The sequence below is a fragment of the Boleophthalmus pectinirostris genome, unplaced genomic scaffold (assembly GCF_026225935.1).
Source record: "Boleophthalmus pectinirostris isolate CB_2022bp ecotype Guang Dong unplaced genomic scaffold, ASM2622593v1 HiC_scaffold_21, whole genome shotgun sequence".
Classification (NCBI taxonomy): domain Eukaryota; kingdom Metazoa; phylum Chordata; class Actinopteri; order Gobiiformes; family Gobiidae; genus Boleophthalmus; species Boleophthalmus pectinirostris.
Window position 1 is genome coordinate 91,952 of NW_026571175.1, and position 20,282 is coordinate 112,233.

At 41.0% G+C, this 20,282-nt stretch overlaps 2 protein-coding genes across 3 annotated transcripts; one reads left to right on the forward strand and one right to left on the reverse strand.

The window, feature by feature from the left end:
- Positions 1-59: 59 nt before the first annotated feature.
- On the reverse strand, positions 60-14,896 carry chtopa (chromatin target of PRMT1a). 2 transcript variants are annotated; one of them, XM_020933313.2, is made up of 6 exons: positions 14,617-14,896; positions 13,085-13,174; positions 12,175-12,325; positions 10,172-10,340; positions 4,947-5,090; positions 60-710 (listed from the first exon to the last, which is right to left on the reverse strand). In XM_020933313.2, the coding sequence occupies exons 2-6, from the start codon at positions 13,147-13,149 to the stop codon at positions 508-510; spliced, it is 732 nt and encodes a 243-aa protein (XP_020788972.1). In that variant the 5' UTR covers positions 13,150-13,174; positions 14,617-14,896; the 3' UTR covers positions 60-507. The 2 variants fall into 2 exon arrangements, with proteins under 2 accessions (XP_020788972.1, XP_020788971.1); XM_020933312.2 differs by lacking the exons at positions 13,085-13,174; positions 14,617-14,896 and having other exon boundaries at positions 12,175-13,078.
- Positions 14,897-15,866: 970 nt separating this feature from the next.
- snapin (SNAP associated protein) lies at positions 15,867-18,403 on the forward strand. The gene is made up of 4 exons (XM_020933326.2): positions 15,867-16,047; positions 16,554-16,600; positions 16,677-16,795; positions 17,090-18,403. Exons 1-4 carry the CDS (start codon positions 15,932-15,934, stop codon positions 17,195-17,197), a joined length of 390 nt encoding a protein of 129 aa, XP_020788985.1. The 5' UTR covers positions 15,867-15,931; the 3' UTR covers positions 17,198-18,403.
- Positions 18,404-20,282: the final 1,879 nt, after the last annotated feature.

The following is a 20,282-nucleotide window of genomic DNA, read 5'->3' on the forward strand; positions in this document are numbered from 1 at the left end:
GAGCTTTTAAAAAGTTTTTATAAATCACTGACAACTTAGTTTCTAAGAGAAGACAGACATTATTTCAAACATCCTTTTTATTTATAGGCAATTTCTCCACACCCCAGACATCACTTGCATTTTACACCTTCACAAACTACCAAAAATACCTTAAAATAGAACCAACCATAACATTGTTCTCATTAGTCTAGATTTTTTTAAAGCATCGATCAGAAATGCCACGGCAGGTCAGTATTTTTTTTCACTGAATGCATATTTTTAAAGGTTTAAAGTCTTAAAACCGCATCATTTGACTAAAAATTTACAATTTGTCAAGATAAAAAAAAGACAAATTGGACCTTATAAAGTAAACAATACTTATTTTCAGTACAAAACAGGCAATTTAAGGTTTGACTTTGTGCAGTTAACAAAAATAAATACATTGAGAAGCAAAAGTAATGGTTAAAAAAAAAAAAATTATAAAAAAAAAAAGAAAAAAAGCCAGACACCAGTGTTTGCCAGCTCAGGTCACTCCATGGCATCAGGGTCTGCTTGTGCCATGTAGGCATCCAGCTCTGCGTCCAGGTGGCCCTTGGTCTTTGACATGTAGGCATCCAGCTGGTTGTCCAGCTGCTCCCGGGTCACTGTGGGGCGACCCAAGCCACGGCCACGCCCTCTGCCTCTGCCCCCACGGCCTCCAAAACCACCTCGGCCCCTTAAGCCCCCCCGACCTGAAACATACACATTGCAATTACTATTACAGTACATGTACAACATTTGTGGCCAACACTTGTCAAAGCCTGATCTCAGAAGATCTCAGAAGCTCAGCAAGGCCAGGCCTGGTTACTACTTGGATGGGAGATGTTGGGTAAATCAGGTGCCACAGTGGGGCGCCAGTAGTAAAAAAAAAAAAAGTGTTGAGCTCTGTGCCCATTACTGATGCAAGAGTCACTCATCTAATCAGTCCATAGAACCTTTAAAAAAAATTTCTTCTGATATTTCTTGTCCTAGTCTTGACATTACTGCTCATGTTTCTTGTGGTCGGTTTTCAGCCTTCCTTACCTTGGCCATGTCTCTAAGCACTGACCACCTTGTACTTCCAAGCACTCCAGGTAGGTTGCATTTCTGGAATATGACAGCCTGTAGGATAATGTGTTCCTGGTAGCTTCATGTTTGATTTTTTTTCCTAAACATATTTCTTGTAACAGTGATGGCTATTTGCAACAAAATGTTAGATGTTCTGTGATCACATCCCAATATCTTGCAATTTTAAATGTCCTGCATCTCTCTGAAAAGTCAAGAACTGTAAAGTCTTTCAGAGGGATGCAACAGTCTTGAAATTGAAAAAATAATGGGGTGTGATCACAGAACCAAACATTTTAATGCAAATAGTCAATGTTACAATAAAAAATATGCAAATTAACTGCAAGAGATTTGAGAAGAATCAAATATGAAGCTACCTGGAACACATTATCCTCCAGTGCTGTCATATTCCAGAACTGCAACCTACCTAGAGTGCCTAGAATTAGGTGTTCAGAGACATGGCCAAGGTGAGGAAGACTGAAACCCGACCACCACTGAACAAGAAACCAGCTGAAATATCAAGACAGATTTTTCAAACGTTTTATGGACTGATGAGATGAGTGACTCTTGATAAACCAGATAGATGGGCCCGTGACTGGACCAGTAATGGGCAGAGCTCCACTTTGACTCAGACGCCAGCAAGGTGGAGATGCCTTACTGGTATGAGCTGGTATTATTAAAGATGAGCTTGTTGAACCTTTTCAGGACACTTTCTTCAAGCAGTGGTACAGGAAAAAGTCTGCATTTTTCACGAGGACCATGACTTTTATGCAGGGCAATGTTCCATCGCATGTGTCGAAGTACTCCACTGTGTGGCTAGCCAGTAAAGGCCTTAAAGACAAAAGAAAATTAAATGCCCCCCTTTCTCACCTGACCTAAACCCTATTGAGAACTTGTGGGCCCTTCTTAAGCTTTATGATGAAGTAAAATGGTACATCTCTGAGAACAGTGTTTGGGAGGCTGTGGTTGATCAAAAAGACTGAAACTCCATGAATCGAAGGCTTATGACCATTATTGATAAGAGGGATGGCTATATTCTACACATTAAGTTTAACAATAATTTTGCACACATAGATTTTCTCTTAAAATAAAAACTTCACTTTTACTTTCTTAAATATCTAGTTTTGAGGTTTATTATCATTTTGGATTTTGCATTTGGCACTGTAGTTATTCAATTATAAAATTAATCCTCAAATACAACTTGCCTAATACTTAGGCACACAGTGTAGTTTATCATTATATTAGTCTCTCTTTGGCTTGCCAGTTTCAATGCTGATATCTGAGATGATGATGATATGAAAAACAACCATCTCTAATCTGAATCACTACCTAAACCCCAGCACCTAAAAAGCCAAATATTAATTAATTATGTGTAGCTTCTGAGTGATACAGTGTGAGTGTAGGCTATGCTGTGATCCTTTAAAACCACAATTTGAGACATTCTCCATAGAAATTGCTGTCATACTCTGGAAGATTACAGCCAAAAGAACACCCCTTCCAGAAAAAGGCCCTCCTCCAAACCAAGCAGGTCAGGTTAGTGGAGATGCAAGCCAACTCACTAAGGGTGCATATGGGGTTTAAAAAAATAAAAAACACCATTATTCCAATATTCTAAATACATAAAAGTTCACTCAGGGCATAATTATCTTCAAATTTAGGATTAATAATGATTCATGGTTTCAATGATAAATTTAGACTTCACCCAGTGGCTCAAAGTGCTGCCTAGACTTAAACACTTAACTAAACCTGTTCTACACCTGGACACCACAAAATGATGTGAGATACATCTATATCAAAAACCTTATCTTGTTTTTAAGCAAAAGAATAACATTTTTCTGTCAGCTGGACAGAAGTTTGAGTGACAATGTTTCACAGCTCACCCATGAGATGACTTCTTGTTTTGGTCAAATTGCTGGTGGACAGTGCCTTTTATCTGCCTGAAAGAAAGAGCTAATGGCACTGAAACTAACACACCTACTTATTTACAGTTTATTACCTAGGTCTGTTGAACTACACTGAGTGTGAACTGTGAGTCATGAGATAATGTATAAACCCCTCATTCCTTTTTAAAGATGGATTGTCTTTCTCATGCTGGATCTCATGCTGTCTGAAAAGCCGTTGTAGTTTTTCAGACACACCAGCTGTGAAAGGAATAGCTACACCCTTTCTCCTAGATTTTGATTTGTTTTGTTTTTTTGGTCGTTTGTTGGTATTCAAACCGAGAGGGCTTTCTCCACATGCTTTCTCTTTTCACTCTGTGCTTTAGGAACCACTTGAACCCTCTGTTGTGTTCAGTGTTCAAATAACTCCAAGTTTGTGGTGGAGTGGATGGTGTGAATCAAAAAGCAGGTATCTGTCATGTGTGGGCTTCCTAAAGAATTCCACCTTCCAAACAGTTAAAAACAGAACTAGATTATCAGAACCTAAGAGAAAGGGTGTAACTATTCCTACAAAAAGCTACAATGGACAGCATGAGTCCATTTCAAAACTACAAACACTTTAAGGCAGAAATTAGGACAAAAGTCCAAGGCACAAAGCAATATAATCTACTTCATTCAGTGTAGCAAAGACTGCAGTGAGCATTATATTGAAAAAACAAAATAACCACTCCATAACAGAATGTACCAGAGCAGCACAGGACCCCAGTCTGCTGTATATCTCCATCTCAAAGCCACTAAACCACTCCTTTGGCTAGGGTCTGTGCCTCACTATCTTTAAAAAAACAACAAAAAAAAAAAACTGTTTAGCTCCCCTCTCAAACTATGCCTTTTCTTTTGAAGAAAAAGAAATCCTTTGAACAGGAATGGAGGGCTTGGACATCATTTATCTCCAATTTATATCCCCATCCTCAGACCTAAATCAAAACAAGGAAAACAACAGTGATAGCCAGTATGCCAATAGACGTGAGCACCCATCATCAGCCTAACAATTATGCCAATATGACTCAGGAAGATTTTGCGCTTACCGTATTTTCTGCACTATATTCAATTTATTCGAGTGTCTTAGCACGACTTCAGTAAACTACAAAGCTGCTCCACTTGCAGCATTATGGCTACCGTAGTCAGGAGCATCGCGGAGTAATACATACTGTGATTCCTTTTAATATCAAAATACACCTGTCAAGAGACATGCTTACAACACGGACTTTAAACTCAAGGCTATTATAAAGTTAAACTGCTAGCTGCGTGGGAGCAGTGGATGAGAAAAGGCGAACACACATTCACCAAGACAGGGAGACCGCGCCGAGCGACTTACGCCACGATCTGCCAACGGATCATGGACGCCTGGGCTAAGGATCAGTATCAACTGTGGTCTGAGCTTTCACGAAGACCGGAATCATCACTGAACTGCCAGGTAATAGTAACGACACTGACTTGGGATAATGACGAGAGGGATGCGGGCGTGCTGGATGCCATAATCGCCCAACTGTTTGAACTATTTATTGTTATTGTGAACGCTAACAATTTAGAGGTCTGACAGTATTTTTTTTTTTACACGTTACAACTGAACAAAGTTGAGTTATTGTGAACGCGTTAAAGTTTGACTGACTTATCCAACTGTTGTGTTTTGTTTGTGAAAAAAGTTTGAAAATGGACCATTCAATGACACGCCTTATAATCCAGAGTGCCCTATAGTTCAGAAAATACGGTAGTGTAATTCAATCGACCAAGGTAACAACAGTAGGTGTAGTAGTTTCAGTGTAGTTTGCTCCTCCCTTCAGGTATATATAAGGCAGTGTACACAACACCAATTTGACCAAGCCTCTCGGATGAGCTAATCCAGCCATTTCAGATCTTCGCATTATGTGAATTTTTTAGTGAATTTTGCATAGATTACAAGTGTAATGAGACAAATATTAGCATAAACAGAGGCTGAGAGGTCACCTCTGGTGGCTCCTCCCCGAGCTCCTCCTCTGGACAGGCCCCCTCCACGTCCTGGCATGCCTCCACGCTGCCGGCTGCCTCTTCTCATGGACACTCTTCCAGCGGATCCACGCCCTCTCATAGGTGCTCCACCTATGCGTTTGCCTGGAGCAGGGATTAAGGCACAGACAAGCCATTTGACTGAACAGTATTCCCCTCAAAAATGTTGCCAGAATGGCAATTAAGATGGGGCACTGAATTTGAGGAAAAAAACTAGTGGTTTGTTTTTTTGACTTTGTACATTTCTACTTTTACATATATATTTATGCCTTATTAGACACGTCTTTTGCTATTTTTGCTACTAGACCATCAACCCCAATTATATAGACACATAACCTCTTGAAATATTGCCCTTTCTTGAATTTAGAATCAATATGGCTTACAGATAAATGAAAAAACAATTCTGTCTCAAAAAAATTGAATATTGTGAAAAAGTTCAATATTCAAAAGTCAGTGTCACACCTTAATCAGCTACACCTGCAGAGGTTTCCTGAGCCTTTAAATGGTCCTTTCAACATCTGGTCAGTGGGCTACAGAATCGTGGGGAAGTTCAGTGTGAAGTTTCCACAGTCAGTGATGATTGGGGCTGCCATGTCATCTGCTGTTGTTGGTGCACTGTTTTCTGTAGTCCAGTCAACACAGCCACCTACCAGGAAATTTTACAGCACTTAAAGCTTGTCAGCAGAAGAAAGCATTATGGAGATGCTGATTTCATTTTCCAGCAGGACCTGACACCTGTCCACACAGCTAAAGGTACCAAAAGATGGTTCACTGACCATGGTGTTAATGTGCTTGATTGGCCCGCAAACTCACTTGACCTAAACCCCATAGAGAATCTCTGGAGTATTGATGAGTAGAGACAACAGAGCCAACAATGCAGATGATCTGAAGGCCGCTATTAAGGCAACGTGGACATTCATTTCACCTGTGAAATGCCAGAGTGATCGCCTACATGTCATGGCACATTGATGCAGTAATTCATGCCAAATGAGGCCCAACCAAGTATTGAGTGCATAGAAATTAACATATTTTAAAAAACATTTCTCTTATATAATTTTTCACATTTTCTGAGACAGACTTTTGTTTTTGTCATTATTTCTAAGCCACAAAAGGAAATAGAGTGAAATATTTCAAAAGTCTATATGTGGGTTTGACTTTCTGAAACAAGTGACCAAAACTTTTTCGTGATAAATTTTTTGAGCTGGTCTGTACACTGTCAGAATTCAGAGTAAATCTGTAACATGATACCGAGTGACACCATGAACAAGCACTTTATTAAACCTGTTGCAACACTGCTTTTTTATTTTTTTTGTAAAAAAAAAAAATGGTTCAACACTATTATAGTAATGTGGCCTTTCAGCTGTAAAAGTTTCAGGGGCCATAAAAGCAATGAAAAAATAAGCGAAAATATATAATTTATGGCCAAGAAAAACAAATATGTACTGTGGAGGAAATAAGCATTTGATCCCTTGCTGATTTTGTAGGTTTGCCTAATGACAAAGAAATGAAAAGTCTAATTTGAATGGTAGATTTATTTCAATGTTGAAAGACTGATATTTTCATTGTGTGAAATAAGTATTTGATCCCCAACTAACCATTAAGAGTTCTGGCTCCCACAGACCACTTAGACACTCCTAATCAACTAGTTATCTGAATTAGACTCCTGTTTTAACTGGTCACCTATCCACAGAATCTGACTCCAAACTCTCCAAACGATCAAAGAGAGACCAAAGAGCCTAGCCTAGAAATACACGGGAGTAGCTAGTCAATGATCTCAAGGCAGCTGGAATCACAGGTAGAAAACCAATGGTAACACTTTACTCTGCAATGGATTTAAATCCTGCAGCGCACACAAGGTCCCCCTGCTTAAGAAGGCACATGTGCAGGCCTGCCTATAGTTTGCCAATGGACACTTGAATGATTTAGAGGGGGACTGGGAGAAGATGCTGTGGTCATATGAGACCAAAATCAAGTTCTTTGGTATTAACTCAACTCGCTGTGTTTGGAAGAGAGAAATGCTGCCTATGACCCAAGAACACCATCCCCACCATCAAGAATGGAGGTGGAAACATTCTGCTTTGGGAGTGTTTTTTTTCTTGCCAAGGGCACAGGACAACTTCACTGTGTCAACGGGAGGATGGACAGAGCCATGTACCGAAAAATCCTAAAAGACAACCTCCTTCCCTCCATCAGCTCCAGCATCAGTAGCAACAGAGAGTAGCTTCTCCCACTCTTCCCTGCTACGTACTCTTACAGACAGAACTCTACCATCCTCTTTCTGAACACGAGGTTATAGAAATGTCTCAATAGACCATTTGAGTAAAACTTATAAAAGTCTGAAAAAAAGATTGCGTATATCGAGAGTTGCCACATGTGCATTTATGAGTGCATTTGATTAAGCAGTGCTTGAGCAAGTAAAAGTTTATAGCTTTCCTTTAGACCCATTCCTGGGTCTATCAATGTAAAATTAAAAAAAAGCTGTAAGCCTGATTGATTGTAATTTAATTGACCTCCATTAGCTATCAGCTATTCTTCCTGGAGACCTATGTAGCATGCTTTGGGTAGAGCCTCTATGGAGCCTTTTTACTCACTGCATCTGGGGAGGACGTCATGCAAGCTGCTTACCGGGGAAAAAAAAAAAAAAAAAGACACAGCGTGCATGGAGGAACACGTGTATCGAGCAAGCACTTGTATAGAATGGTTACACCAGTATCGAACAATTTAATATTTATACTGAATATTGCTGCAACAATTACTTTGATAAATCGAGGTCTGGCAATTACTCTTTTCATTTATCAATTTGTTGTTCAGATTGCAAAAGGGCCTGTGAGATTTTTTATCAATTTGACCAAGATTAAACTAAAGAGATGCTTCTAGAGAACGTCTTGCAAGAATATATTTATAACAAAACTGGTTGTTCACTGAAAACACCTTTTTCACATTTCTTGTGTCAGTTTGGGTGCATAAAACCTTCTCTAGGCAAATAATGTTGGAGTCCAAAAAAACCCCCAAACAGTTTAGTAGTCATTTAGTCGGGTAACTTGTTTCAGCATAAAAATCAAAGCATCAAAGAAACTAGCATTCTGTGGTGGTGCACTGTGAACTTTTCTGACCAATCAGCAGGGTGGCGGCTAGAGCAGGGCTAAATTAATTCATCTTTCAACAGGTCCCTCTTGTGAAAATGAAGAATCCCTCAAAAACGTGACCTTTGTGAAAGCTGTAGGTACACCAGGGCTATACAGTGTGCCCATTTCACTCACATTTGCAAGCAAATATTTCAGTATGCAAATGAGGAAAACAAAACAGTGCTTCATACAGCCCACAATTAAGGAGAGCACTGCGCACAGATGTAATGTGACGAGTTAAACATTCTAACATGCATCAAATAACAAAGCAGCCAATGCAATGATCTAAAATGTATCAAACATTAAGGGTACACTCACACTAGAACTTTAGAACCGTGTCCAAGCAGGGATCACCCCTAAAGTGCAAAAAAAGTTTGTCCAGTGTGAGAGAAAATGAACCCCAGGCCCCGCCCTGTTGAAATTTAGGATTAGGAGGTGGGCCAAAGCACAGCAAGATTGCTCATGTACATGCACACGGACGATATTTGGAATACAAGCCCTGTGTGCTCGCTGATGTTACTCATACATGGGAAAATGGTCAATAAACTCCGCTCCAAAACATACAGTCAATATACCTTGCCTTCAATAAGGACTGGACAGTGACAGAAGTTTTGCACTCTCCCGTCTCCAGCTGACCTCACTCCTCTGCGCTGTTTTTATGTCCATAAAATCAGAGGAGCGCGTATCACAGCAGGACTCATATCTGTCTCACTAATAGATAGTTCATGCTGCTGGACTTACTTTCTCCGCTAAAAGCGATAGCACTACTGCGCGACATGTAAAGAAACAGTGCCGTGTGTTGATGTCATCGGGCTTTGGCCCAGTTCAGTTGTGCAGGTATGAGTGTGGGCCATACAACCCTACACAATCGTGCTTGAGCACAGCACGTTTCTAAAGTCCTAGTACTGCCAGCTGGAAAGAGGTCACTTAGTCTGTAGTTTATTTATTTAATTCAGTTCAGGTTTATGTTAGTCTGTAGGAAGAAACCTTGAACAGATCTATGACTCAAGGGTCTAACTCAACTGCCAGTGGTCATGCAGGAAAAATATAGTCATAATAATTCATTTTTTTGTATAAAATTTATTCAGTTAAGTTGGTGTTGGTGTGTTCTGCACTGTACTGTATTTTCCGCACTACAGGGCGCACTCAAAAGCCAATGATGTTCATTTTGTTTTCTTATATACTTTAACTTCTTGGGTTCTTTTTAAAGACAACGCAGTAAAGCACTCAAAACCTCCAACCCCATCAAAAAAATGACCGCACGCCCCGCAATCCAGAGCGCCCGATACACAAATCCACTTGGGTGTTTCAGCACAACTTCAGTAAACTACAAAGTCGCACCACCCGCAACGCATTCAAACACGCACGGAGCAGACAGCGACTGCACAGCGAAAAACACCTGCAGCCACACTCATCACTCCATGGGGACGAGGAACGGAACAGAGGAACGAACCAAAAAAGTGAGTGCAATGTGCCACTTCTGGCCACAACTGAGTCACTGCAAACATGCCAACAATCCAGCGGTCCCAGACAGCACCCTCCCTACGCGCCACAATTGAACAAAGCAGAGTCACTGTGAACGTGCCAAAGAAAGTCCAACTGACCCATCTAACTGTTGTGCTTTGTTTAAAGTCCGGTGCGGTTTACTTGTGAAAAAAGTTAAAAAATAGACCATTCAAAGACAGTGCGTCTTATAACCCAGAGAGTGCCCTATAGTGCGGAAAATACGCTAATAAACGCTACAAACAAAAACCTACTCGTGTAACCATTTTTTTTTCTGTGCTCCTGAAATTTTTAACTTGGGGGCATGTGTGCTCCTGAAAAAAGTTAACGTAGAGCCCTGCATGTCAAGCCAACATGGGCACTGATTTCACACAAAAAAATAAATTTTTCTTCCACAGCAATGGGCAAAACCTACTAAGGAATGAATGGTAATGAGATTTGTGAATGCACTCAATGTAAAAGCAGTTTTCTCAATAATTCAACATGAAGATTGGAAAAAGGTACAGGTATTTTAATCCAGAGTTAGTCCCTTCAAATACTAGTGTATGAATAAGTTACCTCTGAGAGATAGAGCTCCTCTAAGCACAGGTCCTCCTCGGCCCCGCCCACGACCCATGCCTCGTCCAATCCCGCGCAGTCCTCTGCCTCCTACAGCTCCTCTCATCACTCCCACTGGCCTGCCAAGCCGAGCCTGGATGTTGCCCTTTCCCAACCGCTGTTTCAAGCTCTGAGCACATTCAGTGTTTGATAAAATACAACATTTCTTTACTATTGTCAGGTTGAAATTATTTTTAGCTTATGGTAGCATATGCAGTTTGGACAGCTCAAAGAGGTCAGTGCAGCAGACATTCAATTTTCTCACCACACTCATTTGAATATCAAATCTTCTCATCATTCTAACAAGTTTTATCTTAAGAAGAATGCCTTTTCTAAATATAAAAAAAAAACAAAACACCACACACACAGTAAAACAGGGGTCGGGAACGTATGGCTTGCGAGCCAGGTGTGGCTCTTTTGATGACTGCATCTGGCTTGCAGATAAAACATTAAATATTCTCACTTGTTTTAAGCTACGTTTACACACAGCCGGGTATTTTGAGAAACGAATACTTCCCTCCCTCAGTTTTCCAAAATAACATCGTTCAGCATCGTTTTCAAAAAAGTTTTCGTTTACATTGACCCGCATAAATACTCCATCGAGTGCCGTTATAACTACACCAAGACTCTGGGCAACTCCTGGATTAGACTCAAAGTGAGTGGGCTCGCCTCTCCACAGATATGTTAAAGAAGTGGTAAAATCACTGACCTCCGAGCTCTTGTTCATCTCTGCTCATGGATATGATCCATCAGCTGTGTGTGCAAATGCAAACACATGAAAAGTAGATTAGCTGAAGTGGTGTCCAGTGCCTCCACCTGAGAAGCGCAGGAAGAAAAAAAAAAACAAAACAAAAAAAACACGTGCGCGGACGTACCGCTCAGAACAACATATAATGAACCAAACAGGATTCACGCTTCTATCTGGATCCTTTGCACCACCTTGGAACCAGAAGCGGTCAAGCGCAAAGGACCAGAAGTCTGTAGTAGTTTTCCCCGCACGGAACGCAGTCCATTGCGCGCTGGTCTTGCTCTCCCCTGTCTGGAACCAGGACATGGAGGATGGAGCCTACAGACCGATCTGACCAACACTGGACCCCCAGCCATGTCTTTGAGGGGCTGCACGCTATGTTGACTGCTCCTGTGTGTTTAGCGCATTTGTCCAAACTCAGAGCTTCTGCTCCGGGCTGATGTGTAGTGAGTTTGTACAAAGTTCTACATGCTGCTGTTTTATGAGCTCATGGTGATAACTTGAGAGGAGGATGGCCCGCGGTGTTAACAGGGAACATAGATTCCTTTCACAATTGGAGGAACATTGAGAACATCAGTCTGACCCTGTCCAGGTCTGTATGGGATGGCGTCTGGACTACAAAGCCATCAGCAAATCCATACAGCACCAGAAATCGCATTAATGGTGAGTATTATAACAACATTATTTAAAAGAATAAATTCAGAGGCTTATTATACTCACATTTAGTTTAATTCAGTCTTAAAATATATTATATGGCTCTCACGGAAATAAATTTCCAAATATTTTGCTTTCATGGCCCTCTGAGTCAAAAAGGTTCCCGACCCCTGCAGTAAAGTAAGGCGTTTCGTCCAGTGTGTTCACAAGTTTAGACAACGAGGATAGTAAGCTTGTGAACTAGGGCTGCACGATGTTGGAAAAACATCTATGAGTTTACAGACAAAATTTGCAATTTGAGTTGTGAAATGTTTCAAAAGTAAGATTATGTTCAGGAAGCACCCTGAAAACAACTGATGCATTAACATTTAAGAAAAGAAATATGAACTGAAACCAAGACAAGAATCCCAAGCATCAGAACATGTTTGTAGAGCTCTAAACTAGCTCTAAACTAGACAGTGACAGATTTTTCCATAAAAAGACAGGATAATGACCTTCAGAAAAAAGTGTGGGTTGTGTATTCTGGACTTATGACTGCTGACTATTGTGTGACAGAACTCACCTGCTTATGGTTCAAAGCAGCTTGCACTGAAGGGCGGTTCTCCATTTGCTGTGCAAGGCGCCGATTGCGGGCACTTGCCATGTGTTGTTGTTGCATGGTGGCTCGAATGTTTACTGGAGTGGGCTGCTTGTTCTTCAGCATGTTAGTAAAGCTTAAAATTGGGAGGAAAAAAGGGAGGAAGTAAAAGGAGGACATACGGATGGAGGAAGCAGGATTCCACATGAACGTCATGTCTTAATTTATGCAGACGCTTTTTCAGCTTCCACTTGCTGGCACACATTCTTTGTGTTGTTAAATGTAGTTACCAACTGCAGTGGCAACCTTTAACACATAACTAACCTGAAAATGATGCGACAGCGAGAGAGAGAGAGCGAGAGTTATAGAAAGCACATTGTGCCTCTTACGTGCCTCCAGTTAAATCCTTGTTGGGGGAGGCCTAGGCATAAGGTGCTTGGGAACCCAGCCACTTACAGCAAAGACCGTAACTCAGGTCATTCCACTCACTGAGAGCTGCGGAGCGCCCGGTCACGTCTATGCTCGGACTAAGCCCTTTGTCAAAGAGACAAGAAAACTAAAGTCAGAGGAGAAGAGGACATCATGTGTGCTTTATTCAAGTGGGTTCTCTGTGGCACACCTTACTTGCAGGATCCCCATATTTTAGTTGGTTGTGAAATTCTTTCCATCAGGACAGAAAGTGCTAGAACAGAGATGTGGGCCACACTCAATATGGCCACACACACATGTTCACCTCTTCCAGAAATCATGGTTGTTTTAGAGTAGGTGAACTTAACTAAACCTAAAATTAGAGGCATTTTGAATGCCTTAGAGTGTGCAATGGTGTGCACGGAGGTACACACAGACCCAGTTTGTGTTGCTGATATCTGCTGATATAGCGTGCATGGCGTCTCACCGCTCATTCAGGGACACTTTGGTTGTGCTTTTCAACACAACTTTTTGGGACGAGGCGGCACTCATTTTGGCAGGCTTCACCTTCCGGCTCCTAGGGGGACACAAATTGTTACAACCTACAGCTTTGGGGCAGATGCACACAGATAAGTAACGTTAAACAGTGTTTCCAACAGTTTTATACTGACAATATGGTGAGACAATATGGTAAGAGCTTCATGGTTTACTTTTTAGTGTATATGTACACTACCGGTCAAAAGTTTTAGAACACCACACTTCTTCCAGTTTTTAACCGTTACTGTTGACCAAAACAAATTCTAAACTTTTGAGTCATAAAGTAGTCATCTTTGGTAGATATAACAGTTGAACACACTCATGGCTCGTTCTTTTTACAACAGAAATCAAATATTCTTCACAAAATTCTTCCCAAGTCTGTTGCAGAAGTTCCTCTAAATGTGTGTGCCACACATGTAGGTTGCATCACTTTTCTGTCCAATTCATTCCAAACCAACTTGATGGGGTCAAGTCTGGAGTGCTGGCCACTCCATGTTTCCAAGCTCACCATCTTGTTCTTTTTTTCCTGAGGTAGTTTTGGCAGAGCTTGGACTTGTGTTTTGTATCCTTTATCTTTTTTTAAAATTTTATTTTATTTTTTTTAACTTCTGTCTGTTCAGTTCTTACTTTTGTACCATTGCAAGCTCTTCATTGGACTTGCACGACTTGAATCACAATAAATAACTGGAAAAATTCAGGTGTTCTAAAACTTTGAACCGATAGTGTATGTCACTTATTGCCTATATTGAACACAAAAGCACTAATTACAGATTAGAAATCTATGGTAACAGTATAAAGAATAATTTGTTTTACTTTTATTTTTTTTTAGCTCAACTAGTGTTTGTTTTGTGATTGGGGGAAATCATAGTCTCCAGTATTAATGGGAAATGCTGGTTAAGCATTAGAATAAATGTAAAGGTCCTATATTACTCTAAATTGCCTCCTGTGAGCTTTAAGCTATGTTATACATTACCTCATCAAAAACTTATCTTGAGTTGCGTTTTGCTTCGTTCACACATGTTTGAATAATCATATATTACTAGTCAGTCTACATTTCAAAATACTCTGTTCCACCTTTTGATGTCATGAAGCGGTTGTTAGCTGCCTTTATCTTCAGTAGAGACTGCACATCTTAAAACATCCAAATGAATGTAAAAGTGTATGGACTTTTAAAAAAACAGAGTGGAAATCTTTCACTATACTTCTATATCACCACATCACAAGGTGGGGTTCCTGTTTGAGAAAAGAACACAGCCTAAATATGTAGGGTTTGTGTGTTAAACATGAGCGAATGGAACAAAAAACACAAATTCAGGTCTATTTTTGATAAGAAACGACGTTAGAACGTAGATTAGAATGAGCATAATATGGACCCTTTAATATTACTTACGGTGATAAATACCCTATGAATACAACAGATCAAACAGATCCGCAACCATGATCGCTACACTGTACACATGAAGTTATCAATGTGGGTCTCACCAAACGTTCTTCTGCGAGGGCCTGGAGCAGATACGTGTTTGCTATCGGTAGCTCGACGTGTTAGCACTGCTTGGGTTAGGTTGGTGAGAAACTTCCTAAAGCGCACACGCGGTCAACTGTGGCGCCTTCTCCTCTAATATGTCTTTGGAGGTAAAAGCAGTAAAAGCAGAGCAAAAAACAAAAGATATTTGAGTATTTTAGGACAAAGTAGTTGCGCTAAAAAGCCTACTCTTTCTCTTAAAATGGAGTCACTTAGACCGGGAGTGCGCATGCGTCCTTTATGGAGAGGGACCTGAGTGCAGACCTTCACACAGAGGACCCAACCCACAGAGCTGCGCCCACAGGACCTTCACGTGATGACATCAATCCAAAATGCCCTTAAACTGCCCAACTGAACAACTCACCCACTGCACCAGACTGTAGTATTATATATATATATATATATATATATATATATATATATATATATATATATATATATATATATATATATATATATATATATATATGTAGTGTTGGGAAGGTTACTTTTAAAATGTATTCCCCTACAGATTACAGATTACATACACCAATACACCAAAATGTAGTTTGTAACGTAATCCATTAAATTACTTAAAGTGAGTAACGTAATCTGAATACTTTGGATTACTTGGTTTGCTGTAGAGAAGCAAAGATGAGGACATCTTCACATAAGATGTTTTGTCTGCTAAAAGACAGGCTTAGTCCTGGTTTAGACCTGGTTTAGACATGGTTTAGACATGGTTTAATCTTGGTTTAGTCTTGGTTCATTCCTGGTTTATTCCTGGTTTAGACCTGGTTTAGTCCTGGTTTAGATCTGGTTTAGACCTGGTTTAGACATGGTTTAGACATGGTTTAGTCTTGGTTTAGTCCTGGTTTAGTCCTGGTTTAGACGTGATTTAGTCTTGGTTTAGTCTTGGTTTAAACCTGGTTTAGACCTGGTTTGGACCTGGTTTAGACCTGGTTTTAGACCTGATTTAGTGTCCGGCAATGATTGGAATTACCGAAAAAAAAGGGGGATTTAGCCCAAAATGTGAAAACAGGAAAATACCTCTGTGTAATCCATTTATTTCACCAAGTAACTGTAATCTAATTACCACTGAATACAGTTACTCATAATTTGTACTCTGATTACGTAACTCCAGTACATGTAATCTGTTACTCCCCAACACTGTAATCTTCGGGGTAGAGTTCTCTGGGTGACGGTCTGCAGTCAGACTGTCTTATGAACAGATTGCTTCCGGGTCCCATGACTGTTGTTTACCGGATGCCTGTGCTCTTATGGTTTTAGACTGAGATGGCTTCAGCAGCGTTATCAGAGAATCCGTCCTGTAAAGATGTTCTGGCCGAGGGTTTGATTGACCTCCTCAAACCCGCCATACAGCAGCTGGACCTGCACGTGCACTCTGTCAGGTATTGAGCAGTTTTATAGGTCCTGTATTACACACAACTGATTTTAAGCTATGTTAAAATGCTGTTACCTCATCACAAACATACCTGTGGTAGTTTTTTTAATGTCATTCACACATGTTTGAGTAATCCTGGATTGTTAGTCTGTCTACAGATCAAAATGGTCTATTCCACCTTGTGATGTCACCTAGTGGTACTTTTCAAGTTAACAGCTGCCTTTCGTTGATCTTAATGATTCTAGTTAGGTGTATGGAGTTTACAAACACAGTGAAGCACTTCCTGTGACATCACAATGAGTATTTTCTATTTGGTCAATTCAAACTTGCTAAAATATGCAGGGTTTGTGTGTTAAACATGTGTGAATGAAACAAAACAACTCCAGATATTTTGATGAGGAAAAAACATTATAACGTAGAACAGAATATAGTGCATATGGGCCCTTTAACTGTGCTTTCTGTGCAGCTGTTTCCATCTCACCTCCATCTTTTATTTTGTTCCCAAATCTACAGAGAAAGTCAGGTGGAACTAAGAGAACACATTGATAATTTAGCCACAGGTATTCTCTTTTTTTCTCTAGGTAATTCAAATAAACATAGTTGCTTGCCTTGTAAACTGTGGCCTGTGCTTTGCAGAACTGTGTCGGATAAATGATCACCAGAAGGTTGCTCTGGACTTAGACCCCTACGTGAAGAAGCTGCTCAATGCGAGACGGAGAGTGGTTTTAGTGAACAACATCCTCCAAAATGCCCAGGTGATGTACTAACTGGTTCATCTGTGTTATGCACGTAACCTATTCAGCTCTCAGTTTGAGTCTGCAGTAGCTCTGAATTTGAACCCACAAATCCAGAAGTTGAACCCATACTATTGTTATATCCTTGGGCAAGACACAAAATCCACCTTGCCCATGAGTAAAGTACCGTACTGACTGTCTAACTCTAATAAATCATAAGCAATTTACAAAAGTTGAACCCAAACCCATCTCATTACTAATTACACAACTAAGATGTTTCTCCACTGATTTCTGTGGCATTAAATGTGTCCACAGGAACGTCTAAGAAGACTTAACCACAATGTGGCCAAGGAAACTGCACGAAGAAAGACTATGTTGGAGGCCTCAGGGGTGTTTGCTTCCCGCTCCCCCAGTTTATCTTGATGTTCCTCCTATGCTCTCTCAGTGCACCCTGAAGCCCTGTCCTGTTCTCCCCCCGTGCACCCTGAAGTCCACTCCACTACCCTTAGTTTGTCGTGTTCATTCTCTCAGTGAAGGGCAAAATTTTTTCCCAGACTGACTGTATATTTGTATGCCACCCATCTTCTTTCTCCTTTTTGGGGCTGGGTCACAGAGGCAGCAGTCTAAACAGGGACTCCCATACTTCCCAATCCACACACTCTCTCTCTTCAGCTTCTCCTGAGGTGCTGGACTGCTTGTATCCAGTGTCTTGTTCTTTGGGCCTAAATCATTCACCTGGAATAACCAGAAGCTTGGCTGTAAATGTGGAGGAATCTGGTGTGCATCAGTAAAATGTCTTGTAGGTAAACAAATCTAGTTGATGGGGCATATACTGTTTAATTATGTAACCTAAATCATTTAGGCCTAACTGTGAACTGCTAAGAAACCAGGATGAGTGTAACATTTGTTTTGCTCTTAAACGGGATTATTTATTTCGAATAAATGCAGTTTTTTTTTAGCACATGGCAGTATGCAATGAAAGCATACAATAACCAAAAAGTTTAGGAAAATTAGAAACAAATCACATTTTTGGGGGTCTTCAAAGAGGCACAAAAACAAGTATTGCAAAAACGTTAATTAGAAAAGTTAATTTAGAGCTATTTATTTCCCCATGTTGGTAGGCCAATTTGCAAGAGACAGGACAAAGACAAATATTAGCAGTTAGGTCTTTTCTAAAATATAACTGAGTTTACTTTGGGGTAAGCTGATCCACACCTTCTCCCTTAAGGTAAAAGTCCAAATGATACTCTGAGATTACATAATTACAAAAAGACTGTATTTATCTTTTCTGTATAAAATCTTTGAAAAGTATAAATTTAAGTTATATTCATTCCACAGGTCAGGCTTTAATGTGATGGTTCAGCTTACCTCAGGAACTGTGGTAAAAATATACTGCTTTATTTTGTTCATATGACATTATTTTGACAAAAAACATAGTTTATGTATAAACCTTCCAAAGCACTAAAGCAAAATTTGTCCCATATCCCAGTCTCCTCTACACAGAAAATAATACCTGTGGTGTGGTTGGAGGGATATTCATGAATTGTAACACTGACCTAATTAAATGCGCTTTTGCATGTTGTACAACAAAAATACATGTTTGTGATAATAAAATGTAAGTGTGAAGAATGGATGCTTCTGTGGTCTAAAAACAACACAAACGAGTATTGCATAAACAAAGAATTCAGCATAAATGTGTTCAAACACAACAGTCTATGATTACAACATCCAATCCAACTTTATTTGTATAGCACATTCTATAAACAAGACAGTTTCCAAAGTGCTTCACATAGCAATGTAAAACCATTTACTTAAAAAAAAAAATCTGCAGAATTATGTTGCATCAGCAGAAACATGCACAGGGCATCTATAACCCAGAAAGAGGAGGGGTACCAAAGCTCTTCACCACGATTATTTTGTTCTTTTTTCCACTATGATTTTTCAGTGCACTCCTTGAGACATTACAAGTTGGGGGTCGTTTTAATCTCAGTACCCAAAGAAAAATCTGTTAAAAAGTGGTGCTATAGTTACATACAATGTCACATAGTGAACACAGAATCCTGACATGATGACAAATACAACACTATAACCTTACAGGGCTTTCAGCAGTTCTGTTTATAATTATTAGACTGTTTATAGAAAAAGAATATCAAAAAAAAATTGCATTTTCAAGGACAAATCCTTTCATTGATTATGACACATCAGCCTGGAATTACAGTTTCATATGTAAATAGAAAACTTCCCCAAATTGTCAGCTTCAAATTAAGCCCAAGATGAGCTCTGTGTCTCTGCGTTCAGACTGCAGCCTGAAGTGACCCAAATCCGATTTTTTGGCTTCTATGTGACCTGTATCCGATCTTTTAATGACAGTCTGAACGGCACAGATCCGAATTTTTCAAACGCGACCCAGGCCACTTGGATATGTTGTCCTGAATCCGATACATATCCGATCTTTTGACATGCGACTTCAGTCTGAACGGCCAAAGCGCATCCATCCAACCTACACGTCATTAACAAGAGACAAACGTCACTATTCTGCGCTGAAGCAGGCGGAAACCGGAACTGTAAAATTGCCAGGTGCTCAATGCTCGCGACCATATTTGGACAACTTCCGTAAACACAGAGCACGCTCGCTGCGGTTGACGCATGGGGTTGACGTCATCGTGTCCTCCAGTGCGCATGCAGGACACTTTCGGGCCGTTTACCGTCCATCCATCCATCCATCCATTTTTGTCCCCTTATCCGGGGCCGGGTCGCGGGGGCAGCAGCCTAAGCAGGGACTCCCAGACTTCCTTCACCCCAGACAGGTCCTCCAGCTCCTCCGGGGGGACCCCGAGGTGTTCCCAGGCCAGCCGAGAGACATAGTCCCTCCAGCGTGTCCTGGGTCTTCCCCGGGGCCTCCTCCTGGTGGAACATGCCCGGAACACCTCCCGAGGGAGGCGCCCAGGAGGCATCCGAAACAGATGCCCGAGCCACCTCAACTGGCTCCTCTCGACGTGGAGGAGCAGCGGCTCTACTCCAAGCTCCTCCCGTGTGACTGAGCTCCTCACCCTATCTCTAAGGGAGCGCCCATCCACCCTGCGGAGGAAACCCATTTCAAGTGCTTGTATCCGCGATCTCGTCCTTTCGGTCACTACCCAGAGCTCATGACCATAGGTCGAAGACTGACCGGTAAATCGAGAGCTTCGCCTTTCGGCTCAGCTCCCTCTTCACCACAACGGCCCGATACAGCGACTGCATCACTGCCGAAGCTGCACTGATCCGCCTGTCAATCTCACGTTCCGTCCTTCCCTCACTCGTGAACAAGACCCCGAGATACTTAAACTCCTCCACTTGAGGCAAAGACTCCCCACCCACCCGGAGAGGGCAAGTCCTTTTTCCGGTCGAGAACCATGGCCTCAGACTTGGAAGAGCTGATCTTCATCCCAGCCGCTTCACACTCGGCTGCAAACCTCCCCAGTGCACATTGCAGGTCCTGGTTCGATGAAGCCAACAGGACAACATCATC